Here is a 17,635-nt window from a genome sequence, read left to right as displayed (position 1 = left end):
AGTTGTTTATCTCCTCCCAAATAGCTTTCCTCTGAATAATGAAAGCGATCCTTCCTGATGAAAACACCTTTCTCGTCCTGTTTTTTTTTTTTTTTTTTTTTTTTCATTGTGTCTCGACAGGATGCACCTGACATGAGAGCTCCTGGTCACAAAGGCAGCCATGCTGTTACGCACAATGACTTTCCATTATGGCGGCACGGGAAAAATAGACTTTTTTTTTTAGAAATAACATTGCTGGGGTGGTGCATGGCACAAACATCCTCCTTCGTAATGTTGTGTTTATGTGAGCTGTGGAGGGGACAGACATGGTCCGTGGGGGTGCATGAAAACCCTTTTGAGTCTTAAGTGCCTCCTTGCATGCAAGCCCAACCACACTCCGGCTAGGCCTGATATCTGAAACCCGCCTACGACTGACTCCTCCAGCTGAAACAGATGTTGCCGCGTTGCATAACAGCCGAAGTCCTGCAGCTGTCTTTCCCTACAGCCCACGGGGAGCACCAGCACAGGAAGTCATATTCCTAGCCCTAGTCCACATATTCACTTGTGCTTCCTTTGGTCAAGTTCTTGCAATACTAGAAGTGTTTGAACTAGTCATGTGACATGTCTCTCTAAACAGGGTGGCGTTCCAGAAATCAGCCTCATGTGGTCGGTTTTTCACTACAGTAAATCCGAAAATAAGTAGTCCAAGGCATGCATTGGATGACCGGTTCACTGTATGAACTGTATGTCTGTTAGCCCAATTAGCCTACATTTCACACGCCTGAAGACCCCCAGGGTATTTGAAATGACACCGGTCATCCCTCTAACTACTACAGTATTGGTGTACATTGCATTCAAGACAGGCCACACAGACTTATATGGCACGGAAATGAAACCTTCTATTTGCGCTTCAGCATTGTATCCCTGTAATCAGGCAGTATTAAATACACTGAATAGTACAGCACTGAACTAACTCATATAAGATACACTAAATAGCACAACACTGAACTAATTCTAGTAGATACATTGAATAGCACAACACCAAACTCTCAACTAAACGTAAACATTGGAAAAGGTAATGGCTTCATGATGTCAAACCCTATCCCTGGTGCTTTCTGTGAGGTAGACCACATTCACAGGCTGATCCTCATATGCATAATAAAACATTGCACAAGCACTGAGCATGGTGGGAAAGGCTAGTTGAGGAAAAGAACAACAAGGCTAGACAAACCACAAGGAGTGAACAGATACTCTGTTTACTCGCACTACCTAACATGGCGCACTGGTGCTGCTGACTTAGGTTTTCCCGTCTCACTCAAGGGTGTGGGTAGGAAACCCAGGGCAGCTCAGATTTCAAGCTGGCCGCCACAGCACGGAGGAGCCGTCGCCTCGAAAGAAAGCTCTCATGCCGTTGATCCTATTCACTTCACCACAAGCCCGTTGCCAGGCGCTGGGAAAACTGACTTTCTTACTGAGCTCTCGGCAACAGACTTACACCCAACGGACCGGGGTATGAATAGAAATTGGGGAACTGATCTTAGGTACAAAGCTCCGTGGCACCTGAGAAGAAACCCGAATCACCTATCATCATTCAAGGAGCTCACATTCTGAGAATGGTGTGCATGTCACAGCAAGCTCATCTGGAATGTTCTCAGAACTCACACTTCCACCAATAATTTGATAGCTGGATGGACAACGGACTAAAAATATCATAGCGGCATAGCAGACTAAGATCAGGAGGAACCTGTATATGTACCAGTGATCCAACACTAAACCTTTTCACACTACAGGCAATCTACTGAGACAGGCCTTCTTGACTAGAATTATGCCAAAAATGATTATCTATAAAAGTTACCAGACGACTGTAAAGCACTGGGTCAGCTATAGGTAGTCTTATTAAGCTTCATTAATATAGAAGTCACTACTTTGACTAGTGCAGACAATACTTAGTTCCCATGAATGAATGATCCAACAAGTCTAGTGAATAACAACAAGAGAGGACGAACTAGTGTAAACATAAGTCTAGTGAACAACAACAAGAGAGGATGAAGAACTAGTGTAAACATAAGTCTAGTAAATAACAACAAGAGAGGATGAAGAACTAGTGTAAACATAAGTCTAGTGAATAACAACAAGAGAGGATGAAGAACTAGTGTAAACATAAGTCTAGTAAATAACAACAAGAGGATGAAGAACTAGTGTAAACATAAGGTTTATTGCAGTGTGCATTTTGTATCCATACATCATTGTTAACACCATCCCCCCACTGGACACAATAGAGCAACAAAACCCAACGTTCTCTTTCTATTTTTTCCCAAACTTCTCCCTGTGTAAGTAACACATGGTCCTGGTTGGCTTGTGAGTATGAGGCAAGTCTTTGGTAGTTAGAAAACGCAAGATCCATTTGGAAAAAACATGGTTTTCTTCACGCAACCTATACACTCGTTTACACACGCACTCACACACCAACGCACACATACATACATACAAACATATACACACGTCGTGCCAGGAACAAGTTGGCATGTAGTCAATAGAACACAAATGTCTGGCAAGTCGTTGTGGGAGTGCATTTTCAGCAACAGCCATCAGCTGTTTAGCTCCAACTCTGCAATTTCAAATAAACACTTCACTTTACACAAAATGCACTAATTTACAGAATTAAGCAAATGTATACAGATGTTCTATCTCCATTGAATCGTAGCTTTACATCAATTATTAATGATAAAGTGAATTTTGTTCAGTTTCATCAAAACAACAAAACAAAACAATGCAGTATTTTCCCCCATAAGCAGCAAGCCCCAACTGCACAGAATACAAGCAAATGTTTGCGAACGGTTATGATGATAAAAACAACGGCTGAGTGAGGCACTGATTGGAACAGTGCTCCTGCTTGACACTCTCCAGTCCTCATCAACAGCATCTCATGTCCTTGATTTTAGTAACAAACTTGTCATTCAAGGTGTGAAGGATGTGGGTAGGCAGTCTGAAATCCCCCCAAAAAACTTGCTTGCATCAGGACCGGACAAAACCTCCACGTGGGGCTCTGGAGAGGCGGGAGGGACGTCTCTGGAGGTGTCCGTGTCCTTGACTTGGCGAGGGCCATGGACGGTGTCACGGCGGCATCCGCAGGCACAGATCTCTGGATCACTGGGCCAGCCCCGTCACACACACACACACCCCCCCTCTGCTCGTCTTCATCAGAGCGAGGGAGAAAGGCAAAGCTGGGCATCCCCCCCCCCCACACACACACACACACAAACCTCCTTCAGAGGGTAGCAAACATGGGGAGGGAGGAGGTGCGGGGGGGTGTCTCTGGATGTCCCAATGTAACCATAGGCATCGAGAGAACTCGCTCTCTTGTCTGCCTTAGTCCGATAAGATTGTCGGATATTACAGAACAGGTTATGCCGACTGGAACGTGGTCTCTTTATGCTTTCGTGTCAGGTTTCATCTGTATAACCATCTTCATGTTGTGAAGTTGCACGACCATACAACTGGAGGTCCATTTCAGATGAGGCAGTGGCTCGGCCCGCCCCTAGACAGAGCCACTTACACAGCAGAGCCTGTGATGTATTGGGCCATGGGCTCTGGGTTATTCCCCTCCTGGAGGTCCAGGGGAGGCAGGGCGTCCGTGGGCAGCCGTGACTGGAACTTCTCCAGCTGCTCTGGGCTGGCCAGGTTCTTCAGTAGGCTGTTTTCACGCTCGAGCTGGTTGTTCTTCTCCGCCAGCTCTTTGATCTGCTCTTTGAGTATCTCCACCTCCTCGCGAACAGCGTACATCAAGTGGTTCTTTACAAGATCCTGAAAAGACATGCAAAGAACAGTGGTTACATTTCGGTGAACTTCAGGAGGCACATGGCATAATGTTTAAAAATACATCCAGGCCATGTGTTTTCAGTGGCTGCCATGTCACTACTGCCGGTACACGTGATCCAACGTTCTTCTTAGCTATGCATGTTGACAAGCAAGGGTCTGCACCATGACTGTCTACTGTATGCTATGGCAGATATCACTTACAAACACGAGTTTGCCCATCAGAGCCACAAGCAGGGCGGATGGCAAAAAAAACTTTGAGCAAACAAAGTTAACTTGAATACGTTGTTTTTGCCAAATTCTGCAGAGGAGTGAGTAGAGGCTTACCATTGCTTGTTCAATCTTGTTGTCAATTGCCACAACGCTAGCACCTGAGGCACTGTAAGAAAAAAGAACAAGAACACATGAGTTTCTGCATCACATTAGTTTGAACAGCGTTAATGCTTTCTGCCACTCAATGCCGGAATACAAAAACTGAGACACAGAGGACCTATAAGGATTAATAATAAACCCAAACGACCCTTTGCATGCCATGTACAGTAAATCTATTTGCAGCTGTATGCCATTGGGATCTTCGTTCATAACACTGCCATGTCATCACATATAATTACTGATTGGTAGGGTAATGAATACATGAAACACTACTTTATCGCAGAGGACCTGTACCGGTTATCAAGATTTAAAGGATAATTTAGTACGTAACAGCGATCTACTTGATAAACGGTTGAGGTAGTTAGCCCACTGTGTACTTAGCTCACTTAGCTAACGTTAGCTATGTGAACTACCAAGACGAACAATGAAAAACAAACAGTCCAATTCTACAGATAAAAAAATTCCATCCAGCGTTAATCTTAAACTTTTGAATAAAAAGGCATTACGCTGTCGTGTAGCACTGCCTTACATGCATCAAATTACGCTCAGTTTAACACAACAAATAATAATTTACAAAATTTCTCTCAGATTTCATTATTCAACCAACGTTTGTATAAAGATTGTATAAACAAGCCCGTTTGTTTACCTGTTGTCAAGTTTGACAGATACAACATCTCCCCCCAATAACGAGGAAAAGAAGGAAATCGAAAAGTTATGTAGCTGGTACACCGCCACTTCCATTGGTGTTTTGAGCATCTCCGTACTCATATTCAGGACAAGACCCGTTTGAATAATACTTCTCGCCACGTTTGCGATTTAATGTAGTCTCTCTGTAGATAAAATTAATAATATGTTCGTACTACGAAGCACTTAAGGCAGCTAGAAGTAGTAGTAGATAGTGGTCAGAGCCTACGATACGGCTTCAGGGAAACGCAGTCAGAGAATGATTCTATTTCGGCTGCCGTGAGGGTAATATAATAAGCTGTGCCCTGACGTCACATGACGCCTGCATATTTTATGTTAATGAGACTGCTGGCATACATTTTCCACCTGCCCCCTCCCTGAACTCGAGGAGAGCTCTAAGCTTAAATTGACCCGGCACGCCAACCAAAACACACACAAACTTACACCATAAATATGTATAAACAAACAAAACAACATAACGGTTGATTACATTTGTGTGTTATTTTAATACTATCGAATCGCATAACGCAGTTATGTCATTCACACAGTGTCATTCATTTACAATGAAGTATCTACTGTCAATTCTCACAAGTAGGCTGTGCTATGCAAATAAGTCATTTTTTCTACTACCTTGACCTATTTGACCCAAATGTTACCCTGCTCTTAACCTACTCATTTTGTTTGTTTGCAATGGTTTATAAGATTGAAATGGGCAACTATTCAAGCCTGCAGAAAAAAATAACTACTTATGTCAGTTTCCTGAAAACACTTACATGTGGAAATGTATCAGATAAATAATAACATAAAATCAATGCAAATTGTACACAATGTATTACATTAAAATGTGTGGGAATATTCGTGGGTATTTTTCCATTCACCTTTCCCCAGTATTTTTCCTTTTCTTTGTCACACACATGTCGGCCTCTAGTGGCGAACCGCCATATTGCAGGGAATACCACTATGCCCTGACATGTTCTTGGTAAACAAAGAAGACTTTGATGGGCTTATGGTCTGTCATGCAGATGAGGAATGTTAAAATGTTGTCAGGAAGTAGATTAAATAAGGTGATAGATGAATTGGTCAGGTAGCAATCAACAGAGAAATGTGCGACTTCACTAGGAAGAGGGTAGAATTGCACATGAAATGCTCATTCCTGCATCTTATCTTCATAAATCATTGAGTCATTCTTAATACAGTATACATTGTAAGTCCAATGATGAATAGGGACAGCTTTGATCTTTTGAAATCACAAGTGCTCTTAGCCTAGAGTCTGCCCACACAGGTCTTCAGAAGTGCACAATACTCCCGTCTTCATGAGTGGTGTCAGCCAAGGCAAACATAACATGATGTACTCTTCATGAAATACTGCAACACATGGTTGTAGAGATTTAGCAATACCACTTGTGATCAGAACTAAGTGTGAATGTGAAAGCAGCCCCCAATATACTGGATATGCTAGATATATGTGGCTGATGTTTACAGGGGTTGCTATTATTAGAAGGGCCATTTATAAATGGGTCTGCCTCTTGTCGAATGGCCTCTCTTTTGTTCCATAACAACTTTTTTTTTTAAAGTTTAAAGATGGGTGAAAGGTGAAGTAATTTTTATTGAGGGTATCTAGATGTGAACAAGCAGAAGCAGAGGCTAAAGGTTGCTACCCATGTGAGGGTCTTTATGATGGAAATGTGATTGGTCTGTTTGCCTGTTTGCCTGTTAAGAGGCCATTCATGTTGGAGGAGTCACAAGCTAAATTAGCATGATAGATTGATAAAGGAAGGTGATCATAGATATCAAAGGAAGTTTATCAATGTGTTAACTCACTCTTAAGGTCCATTGAAACCGTCTTTTGTAGTTGTTGTTTTATTTGTATTTGTCAGGGAGCAAGTCAATCAGCAAGACTAAGGAATTTTAATGAAGGTGTGCTATCTATCTCACTATCCCATGGCATCAGTGAGAGATGTTGGTTTATATCCTGTGGAAGCACACACAATGGCTCCCGCCTATCTTGCTTTCCTGATTCAGCTCTTTAAAAAAAAATCAATATTACTTTGAACCGACACATCCCACTAGATGAAGAGCAGCCCTCTTGCAACTGTTTCATTACTGTACGAATGAGTGACAATTTCTCTCCTCAAAAAGAGGAAGAATTAATTACAAAAGCACCCCGGTGGAACACTTTGTGAGGCAGGGCTCTAAGTTGATCTCCACTAACAAGATTTAGCAGAAAGGCATTGAACAGGCATTAGTGTCAATAGTACCTGTCACTTTTCATTTCATGCGGGTTGGAAAGCTGCCAGATTCAATTGGAGGACGCTCAAGCAGGAGAGGGCTGGGGATTTCATCTGCTCCCCTGACTTGTAAACACCTATTGAGTTCTACCTAGACTAATTGGCATTGCTTGGTCACATTCCTGCTCTATATAGCTTAATAGCTGCACAGAGGCAGAGGACATACGGTAGGATACGATATTCATGATTACCAGTGAACACTTAACCTGGCTTCAAACAATTTGCTCAGCCACAAATCATCAGTAATGAATAACATGCCAGTGTGAGACTGACAAGAGCAGTGAGGATGGCAGTGCTGCTCTCCGTCTCTATACTTCATGTTAAGTGAACAGACGACATTCTATTTCCACCATCCGGAGATAGCCGCCTGTGGCCATGACGGAGGTTTCCATAATACTGACAAACAGAATGAACTAGTCACAACTTACGCTGCTCCTTAAGGCTGGCCATGTACTGGAGTTTAGAGATAGGGTGTATTGGCTAAATGGAACCCTAGAAAGACTGTGTAAACAAAGGCTCTCGCGCTTCTTTTGGATAATAAATAAGTTGGTTTCTGTATGTCCATTTTAGATGGGTTTTTTTTATTTTGCCTTGTTGTTTTTGCACGTATTATGTTTTCCCCACAATCCAAGTCTGAAACATGAACAGAAGCATTTAGCTGCGAGATCAACAGAGACAGGAGGAGGACAAAGAGACAGTGACCGTGAGACACAGTGAGACACAATGAGACACAATGAGACAGTGAGACACAGTGCCACTCTGAGCCTCGCTCTGGATCATGGAGACAAGTGGAGATGTCTCCAGCACAATGACTCGGACAAACATCACCTTGTGGACGAAACTCTTTTGTTTTGTTCAACCGTTAAAGCACAGGTACAGTATCAAAACATCTCCCCAGTCCCAGTACTCCCATAGGAATGGTTCAGTGCTACTGGTTTATTTACAACATAGAACATTTTCATTTTTAATGTTAATCACAAAATGCTTGGGCTCTGTATTATTTTTTTACATTGAATTTCCCTTTCTGTCCTGTCCATGTGATATAGTGTATATTAAACGACACACACATTGACTTTCTCTTCTGTCTCTCTTTAAAGTTTTACCTCTCTGAATGGTTCATTATGTGTTCAAAAACTGTAACTAATCAAATGCAATTTTACAATTATTTTTGAACATAATCCATGAATTGATGGCTATCTAAGTTAATGATAAACCACCACCAAAGAAAGTGACCATTTTGTAGAATGTGCCCCAACCATATAATATCCTCTTACACGTTATTTACCCCGTCATCAGTAGCTAAACTGCTACTGATTTTCTCACCCTCCACACCAATCCATCACCTCCAGCTGTCATTGCTAATGACACACTATGAAGAATTGACCGCAGTCTCACTTACCGCCGATCTCTCCTCTTGAAGAGGCTCGGGGAGTACGGGGGCGGGTAGCTCATGGCTCTCGCAGTGGTTTCAATTCTGGGTAATGTGAGAGCTCGGGTAGCTTGCCACCAAGCACCCTAAGTGTGAGGAAGGGTGGGGAGGTCAGTTGAACTGTGAACTGTGACACTCGCTCTCTTTCTCTCTCTCTCTCTCTCTCTCTCTATCTCTCTAACTCTCTCTCTCTCTTTCTCTCTTTCTCCCTGGCACAGAATGGCACTTGCATCACTGAATCAGCGATAGAGACTGTTGTGAAATGGAGTAATTAACCCTGTTTGTTGTCATGATGTAACAAGATATCTCCCTCATAAATTGTTGTTATTGCAATGTGTCAGGCAAGGCATTGTTGACGTCCTTTGTGCGACTGTCTGGAATGTGTCCAGCACACCCAGTTTGAATGTTCTTGCTCTTTAACGGAGCCATCGCCGTGCCTATCTCACAGATCCCATAAATCATCTCTTTCTATCATGCGGTTTCGTCTATCATTACGGCTGTGCATGTTACAACACCCACCTAAACAATGGCATCAAATGTCAAGTTTCTTTGTTGAAGGTACACAAAAATGAATTCATCTGTGTGGATAGAATTTGTGTTGTATGCTATCTACTTGCAGAGTGTATAACATGCCAATTACATAACTGAGGTTATGAGTGGGCCATATAATTCCTGAATTATTAACAATATTTTCCAGTGTTTTAAATATGAGCGACCAGTTTGGATATGTCAAGGGATTACTCAAAACTATTACATTAATAGTTTGTGTTTATAAAAAAACTGTGTAGGATTTTAATCTAATTGAAATCACTTTGATTCACCCTGACTGAAATAAATACTTGGTTTAAACTGAATCCAAACTTCAAGAAAAATCTATCGTCTGTATGGTTTTTGACACGCCACTGCCGTGTGCCCAGTGCAAACCTTCCCAACTCCTCACCACCACTGCTAGAGTGGATTGCCGTGCGGCCACCCACACTTATCTCTCACTGTTGTCATGGATACATGGTTTTATGGAGATTCAGAAAGGCATCTATCTCCAGCCCTGCCCTTAGATGTGCTGTAAAGGTCACAAATACATAGACATGAGAGTAAGGGGGCGAGAAAGAAAGTGTCGGTGGAAGCTGAGGAGGTCATAAAAGCGCGCTGCACATCGCTAATGCATGTTCGTCTTGCGTGTCGGGCGGGTTAACGACTGCATGCATTGTCATGAGCGAAATGAGCTGAGAAAAACAGGCTCATTATTCCGCCTCGGCACCCACGCCACGGCTTTCATGGAGTTCCACAGTTGCCCAAGCAAATATGACTGTGCGCACCAATCATGCCGCCGCCACTGCTTCTGCTATCTGATGGCACCAGGGAGACACTTATGTAAGGGGCTGTATTTGAATAGTTACAAAACGGCCGTTATTTGGCCAGGTGTGTGTTTCTATGTGTGTGTGTGTGTGTCCACAAGGCTCCAGGAGTGGCCCCCGTGCTGCGGAGCCCTGCTCTGGCACTCAGACAGCAGCCAGCAACACCCAACTGTAAGTTCTCTTGCTGGCTGACTCCTTCCCAACGCCAGGCTGGAGCAGAGAATCAGGCCCCCCAGCTTACACAACTAACCCACTTTCTATAGCATGCACCACGGGCTCAGGAGGACGGAGAACATTCTGTGCATTGCCTCGCATTAGTTATGCTCCAGAGAGTCTCAATCCACCTCGGCCAAATGAAGCATAAGCCACAATGTACCGTTCCAGTAGGAGCGGGAACAAGCTGAAAAAAAACGTAATCTCACACTGAAATGTCTGATTCATACTGTATACGAATACTTGAATATAATGTTTTATAATGACAGTATTGAGTTTTTCTCAGAGCCTGTATTTATTAAATGCTTTAACCGGCTGCCGAGAGCATTTTGTCAAATGTAAAATTAGGATCAGTTTTAAACCTTTGTTTGACTTTTGTGTTGCTAGAAAAGAGTCTCAGTGTGGATTCCTGGTATTTCCCTCGGGTTCCCCAAATACACTAGCCTACCCTTCCATGTGTTCCCATTTTAACACCCTCTTCAGAACCATGGTGTTACAGGAGGCCACCCCACCTGTCAAAGCAACTCCAGTGAGCTCTTCCGCGCATGAACGCCTGCCCTTGTTTGCACTGAAAACACTTCTGAGGTTTACACACCGTTCAAATGGTCCGGGAGCGGCACAAGATCTTGCGGTCTTTTCAACGGGATGTGAGTGCAGATCTGTGCAACGTCAACCTTCTGCTCTTGGGTTCACTGACCAGGATGGATCATTGGCTCCTTCTGTCAGAGCTGAAAGCATGCAGAACATTCAGCTGAGGCCCACACAGTGGTACACAGCAGGCCCCTCCGGCCTCCTCCTTATCGCACGGACTGAGCCTGGATTAGCTCTGTTGTTATGTTGGCCTGTGTCAATGTTTTGGTTTGCTGCAGAGGACAAATTGTGCGAAAATCTTTTTGCGTAATTAAGCATTTTGTACATTCGACAAGGAACACGCAACATAATGGCCCGCAGATGACTGTAACACGCAAAGTGTCTATCCATCATCTTTCGGCCAGGAGCGTGACATTCGACTCTCCTTGAGGAAGCACGCTTTGTGGGGGATTTAGTTACGGAACCCTAGACCCAGAAGAAGCGGCTGCGAGGTCAAAGCCATACATTTTCCATGCCTCCTCCAAATAAGGGAATGCAGCTTGGGGGGAGGCTGCCTTCAGTACAGGAACAAGATGTGCTCCCAGCTGAAAGGTGTATGTCTACTGCACGTACCGCCCAACCCCCACCCACCCACCCCAGACTGCTCGCACATCAGGAAGAATGTGGCATCAAACAGACGGGGACTTCTCTGTCTCGCTCAGTCGCACGTGCTTCGCCCTTCTTCCTGTTCACATTGCCCTGGCGCTTTCCTTCCCCTCTGCCGGCTCACACACACCCCTGACCATCACGGCTCACACACACACCCCTGCCCATCACGGCTCACACACACACCCCTGCCCATCACTGTCTGAGCGCTCACACACACCCCTGCCCATCACGGCTCACACACACACCCCTGACCATCACGGCTCACACACACCCCTGACCATCACGGCTCACACACACACCCCTGACCATCACGGCTCGCTCACACACACCCCTGCCCATCACGGCTCGCTCACACACACCCCTGCCCATCACGGCTCACACACACACCCCTGCTCATCACTGTCTGAGCCCTGCCAGGGGAGACTCTGGGCATGGGGCAAACTGACCACTGTGGCGGAGAAGCGCTCTTCACCTCCAGGTGACCTGGCAGACAGAGGCTGCGGGAGTCAGAGGCCATCTGTAGGCGTCAGCTGTTTAGTCAGCAAACGTGTGGAGCAATCCAATATCACCACACATACCAAACACAGCCTCATCGCCTTCTAACTAACCTCCCAACTCTCCTATAGGAATGTATGCCGACAGGGCTAAGGCCACCATGTGGGCCTTGTCTGTTTCCTTGGGAGAGCACAGGGCTTCTCTCCAGCACAGCAGTTCATTTCAACCACTGAACTGGAGCCCAGCTACAAATGATCACAACAACCTTCGTAAATCCGATTAGTCTCCCTGTTCAGCGCTCGGCTGGGTGTGGGACCAGATTGATTCAATCCTCAGCCATCCATTTGCAGCCTTAACAAGGAGGTTCCCTGATCAGCCAGCGCTGGCTCTATGAAGTCAAGAGTGGTCATTTTATGGCATTTGCGAGTTGCATGCTAAACATTGCCACATTTTAAGTGGCACACGAGAGGGAGAAGCTGCAGAACAGTCTGATTGTGTGTGTGTGTGTGTGTGTGTGTGTGTGTGTGCGTGTGTGTGTGTGTGTGTGTGATTGTGTGATTGTGTGATTGTGTGTGTGTGTGTGTGTGTGTGTGTGTGTGTGTGTGTGTGTGTGTGTGTGTGTGTGTGTGTGTGTGTGTGTGTTGTTACTGTAAAGCACATGAGAAACACTGAAACAGGCTCCAGATCAGCGAGCAGAGTACAGCATGTACCCTCCGACTTAACCATTCCCTGCCGTGCCGGCGCGAGGTCGGGTCACTCCAGATGTGGCCGAGGCAGAGGTCAAGCCTCGTGAGGAGAGAAAAAAAACCTAATTAATGATGTATTGTTTTCAGCTGAGCCCAGAACTGTCAGGGCACGTTACTCCCGCGCGGCTGAGCCATGGGCCGGTCTGATCGATGCCGTCACGTTACACAACTGGCCTCCCGCTGGTTTGCAGGAATGGGGGCACTCAAAGCACAGTTCCCCCGAGAAACTGGCCCTGCCTGTCTGTCTGTCTGTGTCTGTCTGTCTGTCTGTCTGTGTCTGTCTGTGTCTGTCTGTCTGTGTCTGTCTGTGTCTGTCTGTCTGTCTGTGTCTGTCTGTGTGTGTCTGTCTGTCTGTCTGTGTGTGTCTGTCTGTGTCTGTCTGTGTCTGTCTGTGTGTGTCTGCCTGTCTGTCTGTCTGTCTGTGTCTGTCTGTCTGTGTCTGTCTGTGTCTGTCTGTCTGTGTCTGTCTGTCTGTGTCTGTCTGTGTCTGTCTGTCTGTCTGTCTGTGTCTGTCTGTGTCTGTCTGTCTGTCTGTGTCTGTCTGTCTGTGTCTGTCTGTCTGTCTGTCTGTCTGTGTCTGTCTGTCTGTCTGTCTGTCTGTCTGTGTCTGTCTGTGTCTGTCTGTCTGTCTGTGTCTGTCTGTGTGTGTCTGTCTGTCTGTCTGTCTGTCTGTCTGTCTGTGTCTGTCTGTCTGTGTCTGTCTGTCTGTCTGTCTGTCTGTCTGTGTCTGTCTGTGTCTGTCTGTCTGTCTGTCTGTCTGTCTGTCTGTCTGTCTGTCTGTCTGTCTGTGTCTGTCTGTCTGTGTCTGTCTGTGTCTGTCTGTGTCTGTCTGTCTGTCTGTTGTGGTGGGGTTATATAAGTCATCCAGTATGCATCAAAGAAGCCTGGAGAAAGCCTTTCCCTCCATTTTCCCAGCTTTCCCAACCTGTCCCATGAAACATGCAGGGCCCTGATACGACACACCACACTGGCTTCCTCTTCTCCTATCCTTCCCACCACAGAGGATGACCTCTGTCTTTTGATAAGCCATATTGTAATCATGATGACTTTGATATATTTAGTCTGAGTGCAGTGGTTGAATGACGCACGTTGATTAAAGGGGCTTCAGGAGGACACCCCATGGCGGAGGTCTGGAACATCACAGGGACCACACCTTCGCTGACGTTAATGCTCCTGGGCAGGATGGCCCGGACGAGGGCTGTGGCTTGGCACGATCCGCGGGGCGGCTGTGCCAGGAGCCAGTGGGACGTCGCGGTGCTGATGTCAGAGCGCACCGTGGCGCATCCGCTCTGACACCGGCCGGCTGGCACCAGACGGGACCCGAGCGGGCAGCGCCATCCAAGAACAAGAGGCCTGGCGTCTCATGTTTCAAACCAGCCCATTAGTGTCAGGAGCGGTTGCATGACATTAACAGGCCTGGGAGCCACTGAGAGCTCCCACTTCAGCTGAGAACAACTTTGAATCTGCCTTCAAGGACAAACATGCGTTGAAAATGAGCTCGAAAATAAACGGAAATAAATTGAAATTAAATATTTTTGTTTTGGTGTCTCGACAACGGCTGTGTAATGAATTCCTTAACTCTGACTCAGATAGTGTGATAGCCATAATTAGAAAGTTGTGTGTGTGTGTGTATGTGTGTGGTGGTGGGGGGGGTGGTTTACCATGGTTTGTAGCATCTGAGACACAAACGATGAGGATGTTTATTGTGTCAGTGCATGATTTTGAAAGCTGAGGGTAACTAAGGATATTGAATTTCAGGTTGAGGGATTGCAAAATATGACTCATCAATAATTCTTTCATAACTGCCTTATTAAGTGCAGATATGAAACAGGATATTGAACCAGGAATCTCTGTTGAAATCATTTCAATCTGCAAATGTAAGTGTTCTTTGAGGCACAACAAAAGCAGCGTAGAAACACAGGCTTATGCAACACATCCCCATCCATCCATCCAGAGCACCACATCAGATCAACACATCCCCATCCATCCACCCAGAGCACCACATCAGATCAACACATCCCCATCCATCCACCCAGAGCACCACATCAGATCAACACATCCCCATCCATCCACCCAGAGCACCACATCAGATCAACACATCCCCATCCATCCATCCAGAGCACCAGATCAGATCAACACATCCCCATCCATCCATCCAGAGCACCACATCAGATCAACACATCCCCATCCATCCACCCAGAGCACCACATCAGATCTGGTTGTCAGAAGTGATCTACTTTCCACATGCAGCATGGTTATCATGTTTGCATTTAGTTTAAAAATAATATGTTTCATTGCTTAAGATCCTAAATGGATTTACTCATTGTATTTTAGAATTGTCATTTAGGATCCTGTAAATCAAAGGAAGAATTGTGATAATTATGAAGACTATTGTGATAAATATGTTGCCATGTTCTACAAGCAGTAATATTACTTATTGTAACTACTTCAGTGGATTTGACATGCCATTAGAGTCCAGTGTAGAAACTGAAATAAGACACAGGACCTTTAATATTTTGTAATGTGAAAGGTGCAGTCCACGACTCTAATTCCATACACTCTTTGTCAAATTCAACTAATTGCTGTTCATGGTCCTCTAGCCTGTTGTTTGTCCTGAGTTGTTCAGTTGGTTCAAACGCGGCAAAGTTTAGTCTGAGTAAGTGGTAGACCTCCTAATAGAAGATTCTCTACAGGTTTGTTTGGCTAGGAGAATGGCAGGTTTGAGACTAAACCAGGTTCTTGGAACTCCCCCCTGGCTCTGGGGATGGGAAACATGTGGAGCTCAAGCAGAGACTCTAAGGTTGGCATTGATCAAATAAATAAATAAACCGAAAAATTAAACCTTGGCATTGAAACACTTCAACACTTCAAATTAACTTTGGGCACTAAAAAGATGTTTTGATGATGTTTTGTTTATTCGGATGTGCTTTTTCAATGACAATCTTTTCTCTATTTCTTCAAGTCAGCCTTTTTGAGTGCAGGTCTTTTTTCAATATCAGTACTTTTCAATATCAATGTTTGATGGGAGGGACAACAAAGTACATGATTTACATAAATCCAGTGGGCTACGCATCTCTGAATGTGGGCGTGGCTGTACGTATGGGGCAAAGAAGAAGACAAAGCCAAGAAGAAGCCATGCAGCAGTTCAATGGGACTTCTCATCCACAAAGAAGAATCTGCATTGGTAATTCAACACCTGTTGAGAAACTACCTTATTTAGCTAAACTGGACACTTTAAAGAGGGATTAGCATCCTGACATTATGTATACTTGGTGAAAGATAGCCTTCATTTGATCCTAAATGCTCTTAACTTCTCTATCCAGCGTTAGTTCACATAAGCAGACTAACATTAGCTTGTTACAAAGCGATTTTGTTTTGTTTTTTTCAGTGCTAAACTAAACAGGGGGTGGGGTGATAGTAACAGAGTGTGTGTGTGTGTGTGTGTACGTCTGTGCGTGTGTACGTGTGTGTACGTGTGTGTGTACGTGTGTACGTGTGTGTGTGTGTGTACACCCTACTTTCCCATTCTTTACAGCACATTTATTGGGACTGAAAGCGTGTGGAGTCATAAAACAGCAGCAGCATGCGTGGCCACTCAGCCTGAGCCTGGCTTGGGCCCTGAGTGGTCTGCCAACACACTGTCAGTAAGCCTCTCACACGCAGCACTGATTTACACCACCTGGCTCAGACTTCACACACACTCTCTCTCTCTCTCTCTCTCTCTCTCTCTCTCTCTTTCTCTTTGGTTGCCTGGGAGATAGAGAGAGGAGTCCACGCTGAACTCCTCCGTTCTGAATGAACCTTAGAATTGAGAGGGAAGGAAAGAGAGAATAAAGAAAGGTCTGGAGGGAAGGATAGAGAGAATAAAGAAAGGTCTGGCACAAGCGCTCCTGTCATGTGTGTGTGCGTGCAGAACTCTGCGTTGCCATCAACTCTAGTCCAAGTACTGTGCAGGGGAACAAAAACAAAAAGAACAGGATTTGAAACGGTTTTGTGCCTGAGTGAACTTCTCACAGAAAAGAATGTGGAGGAATCTCAGGTATTGACGTCAGTGTCCTCATGCAACCGCGAACCTGTGCAGGTGAAGGGACTTGTAAAAAATGGTTCCGGCTGATCGGCTGCCCTCAGCCACGTAGGCAGAACCAGCAGCCAGCGAGCTGTGACACTATCTGCCTCCCCCAATCTCGAGGATCATTCGAGCGCTTGGAGGTGGTTCCCAGAATGATGGCGAAGCCTTGGCCCAGTGCCACCACACAGCCCACTGGGCTGAACAGACCCGGAGGGTCGGGGGAGGCAGAGCCTCGGCATTCCTGCAGCTCTGCATACAGTCACTAACTATGGAATGTTTGGGTTACTGTGCAGCGCTCAGCAGGCAGCCGCCCGCAGCCAACGCTGCTCAGTGCACACGAGGACACGGCCCATTCATGACTTTATCTACGACTTCACTTATACATGAGGGAACAAAGAGTGCAAGATTGGGATTTAAGTCACACGGTTATGGGTGGGGGGGGGTGCCACACAAGTGTTGGTTGTGTGTTTTATCCTTTATATCTACTAGAACTCTTCATGCATTACATTCAAAACAGCATGCATGACACTATCCATGTTTTTGTCGCGTAGCAATGCTCATGTCTACATTTGAGTGAAAAGAGCACTGAAAGTCACTTTCCTTCCTTGTTCTCAAAGGAAAAAAAAATGCTAAGTTGGCCTTATGTAATCACTCATGACTTCACCCTATTTACCCTCCGTACATCCAAGTCTGAACCAAAAAAATATATTCACTCTCCTCAGTTTTTGAGTTTCAGTTTGGTGTACAGGTAAGAAACACACACACATACCAGAGTGAAAGTGAACTACCCTGAACTGAGGGCAACCTAAAAAAAAAAAGAACAATGAAACGTTTGTGTGAGCACAGGACTTACGTACTGGTATTACATAGCCATGGAAGGTGGAAGATCTGTCATGGACACAGGTTAAAGCACTGGCTGTGGTACCAAGCGGAGGCCTTTTCTCTGTCAA

The 17,635-nt window shown here is 45.2% G+C and overlaps 1 protein-coding gene across 2 annotated transcripts in view; it reads right to left on the bottom strand.

The window, feature by feature from the left end:
- Positions 1–2,175: 2,175 nt before the first annotated feature.
- The window catches only part of tsc22d3 (TSC22 domain family, member 3), a 29,826-nt gene continuing 14,366 nt past the window's right edge, over positions 2,176–17,635 (bottom strand). Inside the window, exons 1-3 of one of the 2 annotated variants that reach the window (XM_031558092.2) lie at positions 4,814–5,132; positions 4,123–4,174; positions 2,176–3,783 (exon numbers count right to left, since the gene is read on the bottom strand). In XM_031558092.2, the coding sequence (XP_031413952.1) occupies positions 3,532–3,783; positions 4,123–4,174; positions 4,814–4,935 (426 nt within the window). In that variant the 5' untranslated portion in view covers positions 4,936–5,132 and the 3' untranslated portion in view covers positions 2,176–3,531. Of the gene's footprint in view, positions 3,784–4,122; positions 4,175–4,813; positions 5,133–17,635 lie in introns of those variants that run through there. The other variant, XM_012841675.2, reaches the window with a different exon arrangement.

Source organism: Clupea harengus, chromosome 20 (genome assembly GCF_900700415.2).
Source record: "Clupea harengus chromosome 20, Ch_v2.0.2, whole genome shotgun sequence".
Classification (NCBI taxonomy): Eukaryota; Metazoa; Chordata; class Actinopteri; order Clupeiformes; family Clupeidae; genus Clupea; species Clupea harengus.
Note: the sequence above shows the minus strand (reverse complement) of the source record. Positions and strands in the feature narration are given on the sequence as shown.